At 35.0% G+C, this 11,059-nt stretch overlaps 1 protein-coding gene across 1 annotated transcript in view; it reads left to right on the forward strand.

The window, feature by feature from the left end:
- Nucleotides 1-11,059, forward strand: part of LOC137658589 (uncharacterized) — a 22,204-nt gene extending 11,145 nt beyond the window's left edge. Inside the window, exon 2 of the mRNA XM_068393506.1 lies at nucleotides 8,876-11,059. Coding sequence (XP_068249607.1) covers nucleotides 8,876-10,905 — 2,030 coding nt within the window. The 3' untranslated portion in view covers nucleotides 10,906-11,059. The remainder of the gene's footprint in view (nucleotides 1-8,875) is intronic.

Below are 11,059 nucleotides of genomic sequence, written 5' to 3' on the forward strand. Positions count from 1 at the left end.
TATATTACAATGGAGACATAAGAAATAACTTTCCCTATAGAAATAATTAATAATGAAACACCTAAGCCGGTACTAGAAGTAACAGTAAAGTATTCACAGCATGCCTAGAAGAAATTTTAAAGAATTTAGATTCGGAAATGTAGAAATTAACATTAATGGAGGAATACCTTAACAATTTAATATTTGCAGATGACATAATTGTATTTAGTGAATCATGGGAGAAATTACAAAATATGATGGAAGATTTGAATAGAGCATTCAGAATTGTAGGACTGAAAATAAATATGAGTAAAACTAAGATAATATTCAATGAAAATGCAGAGAGACAACCAATAAGGGTTATGGACGAACATCTAGAGATTGTTAATGAATATACTGTACGTACTTCAGACAAACAATAAGTGTTTTCCCAGGACATGAAACCGAAATTAAAAGAACGATAAACATCGGATGAAAAGCTTTTGGTTAACAAAATGAGGGTATGAAATGTAAAATGTCACTTCCTCTAAAAAGAAAAGTATTTAATGGGATGGCCCTACTAGTATTAACGTACGCATCAGAAACTTGGGGCCTTTCTAAAGCCTTAGAACATAAGCTAGTTACAACTCAGAGCTATGGAAAGAGAAAGGATGGGAATAACACTAACAAACAGAAAAAGAGCAACATGGATACGAGAGCAAACTAAAGTAAAGGATATTCTAACTGCATGTAAGAAAAAGAAATGGACATGGGCGGGTCATACAATGAGACTAGCAGATAACAGATGAGCAAGATGAATAGCAGAATGTGTCCTTGGAGAGTGCAAACAGAGCAGGAGAATGAAGAAAAGACGATGGATTGGTGAACTAGGAATATTTACGGGTAAAGACTGGCATAGAAAGACCATAAACAGACACGTGTGGAAGGACATGTCTGGGGCCCTTGTCATAAAAGCGGACAAGCGGTGAATATGATGATGATGATGATGATGATATATATGTATATATATATATATATATATATATATATATATATATATATATATATATATATATATATATATATATATATATATATATATATCATAATCATCTCCTACGCCTATTGACGAGGTAGAGGGTAGACAACTCGCCAAATTTAAGCATATTATTACGCGGAGGAAATGATTGTGTGTATATATATATATACATATATATATATATATATATATATATATATATATATATATATATATGCATGCGTATGTATGTATATACGGTCCTATTTTTGAGGAAAGTTTTTTTTAATTTTATATGGAGGTTAGGATTGGGATTTGTCGCTGATCTTTTTATCAAGAAAGATTGGTAATTACCAAATGACTTGGTCTTATGCGCCCAAATTGCAATCGGTTCCTCTTCCCATTGACTGTAAAGTAGTGTGCTCTTCGTCTCCTCCATTATCATTATTATCATTATGATCAGTATCTCATTAAACTCAGCTTCTACTTTTTACGCTTTAAATTATTATAGGATTATCCCTCTCGCTAAGGTAAAGAGGTACAATTTTCGTCATTCACAGAATTCTGTTGATTTAATTAATGAATGACTTGCAGCTCATAATGATAGCGATGATGTACCGATGGAAACAGGAATTCCATGCTTGTGGTAGTCTATTGGAAATGTCCTTGCCTGGCACTCTGCCGAACCAGAATTCGAGTCCCGCTCAAGCTCTATAGTTTCTTGTAGTGTCTGCAACTTCGCCATCCTTTTGAGCTAAGGATGGGGGTTTTGGGGGAGCCTATAAGTTTATCTGCCGAGTCATCAACAGACATTGTCTGTCCCTTCCTGCTCCTAGCTTGGGTGGAGATGGGGCTTTGGTTCTGATCATATGGATATATGGGCAATCTATTGTCACTCTCCCATCCCCCTGCCATTCATGAGCGACCTTTAAACCTTGCTCTGAGATAGTGCATCCTGTTTTTCTGCTATACCTCCTGACACTATCTGTTTGGTTACTCATTGAGCAGTAAGGATGTTACATGGTTAATTTCCTCAGAGCTAGGTGTGGCAGGAATTTCAGTGTCCAACTGTACATGAACTAACATGTTTTACCCTATCAAAAAGAAACAAAACGACACGACGTTCCCGCCTCTCTCAAAGAAGGAAGAACTATCTGTTCTATCTCCTTTAGCAATGCCATCTTAAAGAAAGGTGCAATCCTTCAAAAAAAAAAAAAAAAAAAAAAAAAGATATAAAGTAATATTTCACTTTTGTGACGTAATGTTTTTTTATACAATTTTTCGATTGTGACGGTATTCGGTATAAGTGCCCTGTGCTTCAAAAATCCCTCAACCAGAATTACTCCAGAAAACCTCAAATTAATCCATCAATCAATCAACCAGAATTGCCATGGTCTATTTTGTGAGTGCGGGAATGCGTCCCAGGGAGGTTGACTTATTGGGTTAGGTTTCGTTGGTTAGAATATAATTAGCTAAAATAGATTTATACTCGAGCAGATATCTGTCCCCCATTTTGGATTTTTGTCCTACTTATTTTACTTTTTCTCTTGTGACAAGGGAAGGTATTTAATAAGTTTACTACCTCCTCTCTCTCTCTCTCTCTCTCTCTCTCTCTCTCTCTCTCTCTCTCTCTCTCTCTCTCTCTCTCTCTCTCTCTCTCTCTCCAATTACTAGTATTTTATATTTAGTTTTCTGTTATTTGCAGTCTCTTTTGTTAGAATTAACAGTATGCATGCATAACAATCTATATATATATATATATATATATATATATATATATATATATATATATGTGTGTGTGTGTGTGTGTGTACGCGTGTGTATATATACGTATATATGAAGTAGTAGTAGTAGCAATAGTAGTAGTAGTAGTAGATCTTTGATTGATGAATTTGTTTACCCTTGCAAGGTCTGTGGTTCGATTCTAGACTCCGTACGAAGGCCATACCTTTCTGGTGCCATTTTCTCATAAGGAGAAAAAGGCACATGTTGAATACACACACACAAACACACACACACTTATATATATGCATATATGTGTGTATGTGTGTGATATTACGTAGTATAAAATGTTTGCACCCACATACATCACTTCTATTTTCTTGGTTGGCTTAGCGTAACGCATTCATAAGCTCTTGAGTACCATAAAAATGTAAAAGGTTTCTAGTAAAACTAAGCCCCCTTGCCCTGGAGATTAGCAAATAGACAATAAATTCATGGTTTAATCCCTCTCTTGTCTAGTCGAGACCCCGCCACTTACCACCCTCGTAGGACGTATGCATATTATAACCTTTCCACCCCCTACACTGTGGCACTGTTGCGTCGGTTGCAGGACATAATGCCGACGGACATAATGTCGATGGACAAAATGTCGACGGACATAATGTCGATGGACAAAATGTCGACGGACATAATGTCGATGGACAAAATGTCGACGGACAAAATTTAGACATTTGTTAGAGTAGGACAAAATGTCGATGGACGTAATGTTAACGAGCATTATAATAATAATGATAATAATAATAATAAACATAATGATACTACTACTACTACTACTACTACTACTACTAATAATAGTAATAATAATTTTTTTCTACGCTAACGAATGCGTTCAAACCATTCTATCTTGGTAGTTATCACATTAGATAACTCTTTTGTTGTTTAGTTATTTGCCAAAACTTAGTTGTTGTTTACTTATTTTTCCAACACCGTCAATTGTCTCGTTTCGCTTTGCAAACAATTTAATGACCCGAACTAATGTATTCTAAACGATAAAAGACTTTTCAGATTCTCACCGAAGAAAGATTTTTCAAATTTCATTATTTCTCCAAGATCTGCAGTATAGTGAAACGGTTTTTTTTTTTCGGCCTGCCCATAGCTATAATGGAGATAACAAAAACTAACAAAGGCGGCAAAAAGCTTCTTTACGAAGTCTATGCTTAAGTCGTCGATAAGAGAAAGGAAGATAGGATCTTGTGGCGATGTGAAAAACGTGGATATTGTGGTGGACGAATAACAACTTCTAACGATACTGTGCTTTCTTTTGCAAGCCTTTCTCACCAGATGCGATGTTTTAAAAATCCAAAACAACATAAAAGACAGGGCCAGCGTTACAGAAGATATTCCCTCAAATATAATACACAAGGCTACAGCAAACATATCACTAGATGTGTGCGGGGCTTTGCCAAAGAAGGAGTCAATTGCGCGCACAATTAAACGACAACGCAGTGTAGATGAACATGAAGATTTGACGACAACTACAAGAGGAGAAGCTTTTTTGTTACACGACAGTGAGGACATCAGCATTTACTCAACGTCTAACAATCTAAGAATGTTAGAAACCTATCCAACATGGCTTTGCGATGGGACGTTTGATTCTCCTCCTGTTGGGAAGCAACTGTATACTATTCATGCCCTTGTTACAAATAACAAAACACTACCAATAGAAAAAAGAAATTAAAAAAAAAGAATCAAAAAATATAAAAATAATAGAAGATAATGATAACGATAAAGGGAATTTCACAGAGTAAAGCTATGCTAATTAAGTTTAGATCCAACGACTGTTCGATATCTGTTGGTAAAGTGGTGCATTTCCAGTCGAAGGAATATATAAATAAATTCATTTCATAAACAACAAGAAACATAATCTTTATGGGTGAACAAACAAAATTAAGAATAATGTATATGAGTTATCAGGAATTAATAAATAAATGAAGATGTAGTTTATATAGAAACTAAATGAAATAAGTCGTCGACATTTTGTCCTACTCTAACAAATGTCTACATTTTGTCCGTCAACATTTTGTCCATCGACATTATGTCCGTCGACATTAAGTACGTCGACATTATGTTTGTCGGCATTTTGTCTGCACACCGTTGCGTCATGTGCTAACATTTCCCGTAAGAGTAATTTTTTTTTTTTTTTTTTTTTTGCAGTTCGTAGTTTATATTGGAAAAGGCTATGACACGCTTTTTTTTACTTGTATAGATTTAAAAGATATCAAAGGCTGTATAGGACTTTAATGCTGAGTGACAGTACTGAACATTACTGTAACATGATACTGTTTTGATTTATATCGTTTATATATATATATATATATATATATATATATATATATATATATATATCTGTAACTAGTCCACTGCAGGACAAAGGCCTCGGACATGTCCTTCCACTCCCGTCTGTATATATGCAGTCTATATACAGTATATATGCAGGTATATATATATATATATATATATATATATATATATATATATATATATATATATATAGATAGATAGATAGATAGATAGATAGATAGATATGTGTGTGTGTGCATGTGTGTGTATGCAACAACAAATAACAACAAATACAGCCGTTTATAGTTCACAGCAGGACAAAGTCCTCAGACTTGTCTTGGTCACTTCTATGTTTTGATCATTTTCACGAACACGTTAGCATTTCCTTCCGAGTAATTCCAGACTAAAATCTGGCTTATATCTCAAAGGAGCGAGGAGTTATAACGATTTTTATGAGAACATTACTTTTGCCTTAAAAGCTGCAGCAGCCATCTTTAAATATGGCCGCAGTAAGGACACTAAACTGTGGACACAGAATGTCCATACCCTATATCCGGACACTGCAGACATCAGGCTAACGAAAAATCGCGGTTACATCTGTTTATGAAATTTATTCATACTTGAAAATCGGTTATTTGGCTCATGGTCTGAATAGCCCATAAAAGTGCTGAGTTTTCTCTGTTTGGGGACTAAGCCTGTCTTATTTGATGCTTTATTATAAGGGCTCTGGATTTTTTGCGAGAGGATACTGCTTCTGCGATTAAAGATGATAATAATAATAATAATAATAATGATAATAATAATAATAATAATAATAATAATAATAACAATGATGATAATAATAATAATAATAATGATAATAATAATAATAATAATAATAATAATAATAATAATAATAATAATAACGATAATAATAATAATAATAATAATAATAATAATAACAATAATAATAATAATGATAATATTAATAATAGTAATAGTTAATAATTAATGATAATAATAACAATAATGATAATAATAATAATAGCAATGATAATAATTGATAATGATAATAATAAAGATAATAATAATAATAATAATAAACGTCCATTCCAGTATCAACTTATATTCGAACTCTTTGCAATTGTCTCCCAAGTAGACTGGAGTAATTAACTAAAAATCCATTCAATAAATGAAGAAACAATTATCAAAAAAAGCATAAGAAATAACTAGAATAACGATATGAAAAATGAAATATCCGAACCAAGTCAGTGACACCTTATCATTACACCCTTACGGACAGTTCAAGCCTCATAGATCAGTCGAATGTATTATCAACTCAATTCCTGATGAGTCGTCGATTTCGGAGCATGAAACCGTGATTTATCTTTAAAACGGAAATCTTTAAAGTGGTTGGATAAGGAGATTGTTAGAAGCATCTCGCTTTGTTCTATGGGTAAAGGAAATATATTGTGTGGTGTGAATGTTATCTTTAATTATGAGCACGTCATTGTCACACTATTCACTAGATCAGTAAGTGGTGTGTGTTGAATATATATATATATATATATATATACATATATATATATATATATATATATATATATATATATATATGTATATATGTATATGGATATCAACACAATATCGTGCTCAAATAGAAATAAATTTCTATCTCATGCTTGGGATCGAACACTATCCCCTTCTAATGAAAGGCCAGGTCGCTTGCAACCATGCCATATATATATATATATATATATATATATATATATATATATATATATATATATATATATATATATGTATATATATATATATGTGTGTGTGTGTATACACATACATACATACGTGCATATATCACTACATTCGTGATTTTAATCCTTGTAAATAACCACAGGGGCATTTAATACCGAATTCTACCTTTGGAAATGGTTATATCCACTGTATATACATATACTGTATATCCACTGGATATGCATTCCCAAAGGTAGAATTTGGTATTGAATGCCATTTTGGTTGATATATATATATATATATATATATATATATATATATATATATATATATATATATATATATATATATATATATATAGTTACCGTTGATGTCCTCATAGAACTAAAAATTATGACCAAACTTGAGAGCTTTGCAATTTCATCATATTCATATACATAGTTTACGTTATGTATATAAGTGACATTTGAATAAGATTTGGATAAAATGTTATCAAGTAAAGATTATCCTTTCATATTATCACCTAACATTACTTTTCATTCCATTTTTATATAAAAAAGGAAATTCAGAGGCCAGTGTCTGAAATGAGACAATGTTCGACCCTAAAATTTTTGAGATTGCTATGAAGAAAATGGCTTATGAAAGTTGCTCTCTCTCTCTCTCTCTCTCTCTCTCTCTCTCTCTCTCTCTCTCTCTCTCTCTCTCTCTCTCTCTCTCTCATGTTCGATTAACATACTGTATAAAGTCCGTTCAATTCAATCATATTATTATTATTATTATTATTATTATTATTATTATTATTATTTACTAAGCTTCTCCCCTAGTTGGAAAAGCAGGATGCTATAAGCCCAGGGGCTCCAACAGGGAAAATAGCCCTTTGAGGAAAGGAAGCAAGGAAAAATAAAACATTTTAAGAAGAGTAACATTAGAATAAGAGAAATAAGATAGAATAATGTGCTCAAGTGTACCCTCAAGCAAGAGAACTCTAACCCTAGACAGTGGAAGACCATGGTACAGAGGCTATAGCACTACCCAAGACTAGAGAACAATGGTTTGATTTAGGAGTGTCTTTCTCCTAGAAAAGCTGCTTACCATAGCTAAAGTCTCTTCTACCCTTACCAAGAGGAAAAGGGCCACTGGACAATTACAGAGCAGTAACCCCATGAGTGAAGAAGAATGGTTTGGTAATCTGTGTTGTCAGGTGTATGAGGACAGAGGAGAACATGTAAAGAATATGCCAGACTATTCAGTGTGTGTGTGTATATGTGTAGACAAGGGAAAATGAACCGTAGCCAGAGAGAAGGATCCAACGTACTGTCTGGCCAGTCAAAGGACCCAATAACTCTATAGCGGTAGTATCTCAGCGGATGGCTGGTTCCCTGGCCAACCTACTACCTTAAATGAAAACAACAGGAACACCACCCAAATACATAATTGGTATTCCAATCAGACAGATGAATCTAATATCATCTCACATAAATGACAGGAATGAAAGAATTCTCCACATCTAAAGAATCTCTCGCATCCAATTTTTAAAGCATATTTAAAAGCACGAATTACCTGATGATTTACAACTGACCTTGAGGATGTTAATCACCCATGATGTTGAACGAAGCGGATGATTGAATTTGACGCCATTACCAAAAAATTGAGAGAAAATTGTTGAGGAGGAGATGGTTAAGCTTTTTTTTTTTTTTTAGGTATCATGCATGTGTTTTTCAGATAAAACTTATTTTATTAAGTAGCATCTTAACATTAATGTTGTTTTTTTTTTTCTTACTGCTTACCTGACCTGCATTGCCACATTAAGCATTTGTAAATTTGTCTGCATCTTTTTAAAAGATGCAACTTACAGGGCCCTTTTTTTCAATGTGCATGTTATCTTCATTTCATCTCAGACATTGAATTTTAATAGATTAAATGGCACAAGTGAATATAATTTTAGATTATCAGTTGTCTGTTAAGCTTTAACTTTTGTATATCAATAAGTGCGTTTGAAATTACTTTACCCCACAATTATTTTGACTCTGTCACCTGTTGATTTGTTTATATCATGTTTCTAGAGTGTATTACTCAACACTTCTTTGTACTCAAGTTCTAATGTATTTCTTTTATATCTGACAGGACAAGGTGATGCAGTAGAGAAGAACTTACAAAATGTGTATGCTGATGAAAAGAATTTTGCAGAAGACAGCTTGGAACCAACCAGATCCCTAGAAGATGTGGACGACTCTGGTGAACCTCTTCCCTTAGGTTCCAATGTCAAAAATGTTGTCAAGCGTTCAGCCAATGGCGTCGATGATTACATGGCATCAGTTGGGTACGACCCAATGTCCACTTGGGCGAAGAGAAATACTTATGACCCTGGCTATGAAGCATACATGCAGAGCGTTCATTATGACCCCATGATGGCCTGGGGAAAGAGACAGATCAAAAAGAATGATCCAGGGTATGATACTTATATGCAAACCATTGGTTATGACCCCACGATGGCATGGGGAAAAAGAGATAATTATGATCCATACTTACAAACTATAGGCTATGACCCCATGAGCTTCTATGCCAAGAAAACAGTCAAACGCAGTAGTGAAAGCCCATCCTATTATTCAAATCATTTTCAAGGGGGCAATGTGAAAAACCAAGATCCCTACATGGATCTGTACATCCCAAACCATTACATGCATAATTTCAAAAGATCCATCAACCCTTACCTTCTGACATTGGCTTCTAATGACTGGAAGAGAGCTCCCAATGACATGGGAGCCCAAGGATTTCATGAAGGTATCTTTACTCATAATTTTGGTGACTTCTCGCCTGTTAAGAGGGGTAAAAGGGAAGCCATTGACTCATCTGCACCTGTAGAAGAAAAGAGACGTCCAGAGATGACTTCAAGTGGCTTTTATGGAGATACTTTCTCTGGTGGCTTTGGTGACTTCTCTACCATGAAGAAGAGAAGGTTAGGAATGGGAGCAAGTGGTTTCCATGGTGACACTTTTAATCAAGGCTTCGGTGACTTCTCTACCATGAAGAAACGTCGACTTGGTATGGGTGCAAGTGGTTTTCATGGAGATACATTCAACCAAGGTTTTGGGGACTTCTCCACCATGAAGAAGAGGCGTTTAGGAATGGGGGCAAGTGGTTTTTATGGAGATACATTTGATCAAGGATTTGGAGACTTTTCAACTATGAAGAAACGTCGACTTGGAATGGGGGCAAGTGGCTTTCATGGAGACACATTCAACCAAGGTTTCGGGGACTTCTCTACCATGAAGAAAAGACGTCTAGGAATGGGTGCAAGTGGTTTCCATGGTGACACTTTTAATCAAGGTTTTGGTGATTTCTCTACCATGAAGAAACGTCGACTTGGAATGGGCGCGAGTGGTTTTCATGGAGATACATTCAACCAAGGCTTTGGGGACTTCTCAACCATGAAGAAAAGACGTCTAGGAATGGGTGCAAGTGGTTTTTATGGAGATACATTTAACCAAGGTTTTGGAGATTTCTCAACTATGAAAAAACGTCGTCCTGAGATGGATTCCAGTGGATTTTATGGGGACACTTTTAATGGTGGGTTTGGGGATTTCTATACAATGAAACGTACCGTGGAAGAGCATCCTAACCTGGACGATAGTGGATTTTATGGCGAGTCTGTCTCAGAGGAACTAACGGACTTCAATCCTGAGAAAAAGCCTGGTTTCGAAGTGACCCAATTACACGAGGCAGAGAAAGAAAAGGAGTCAACCAGAAGAAAACGGGACGTGTTCCATACGCACCAAGCAGATAAGCGTCGTCCTGACATGGATGCCAGCGGATTCCATGGCGACACTTTCTCTGGGGGATTTGGAGACTTCTACACCATGCGTAAGCGCTTATCTGATGAAGAACTGATGCTGCATCGACAAAGAGTAGAAGAAGGGAGACCGAAGAGAAACATCGAGGGAGACGATTCATTAGAGGTTGAGATTAAGCCTCCATATGAAAGCGAGCTTAGCATTAGAAACCGAAGAAGTATACAGGAAGCAAACCCAAACGCTGACTACGCTGATGCAGATGTTACAGAAGAAAGTCAAGACATCTATAAACGGTCTATTGATGGATCCAATCTCTTTTATGAAGGGTTTGAGGATCTCAACACCATGAATGGATGGCGATGAGATCCACCAATTATTCTCACTTTCCTTATTAACTTTCCTTAAACTAAACTTTTATTCTTTCATCAACTACGTAAACAAATTGCTCTGGCCTCTGATACAACTAAAGGCCCCCCTTCTTTATGTGAATTAAATAAAAAGTAATTATAATGACAAA

The sequence above is a fragment of the Palaemon carinicauda genome, chromosome 1 (assembly GCF_036898095.1).
Source record: "Palaemon carinicauda isolate YSFRI2023 chromosome 1, ASM3689809v2, whole genome shotgun sequence".
NCBI lineage: Eukaryota > Metazoa > Arthropoda > Malacostraca > Decapoda > Palaemonidae > Palaemon > Palaemon carinicauda.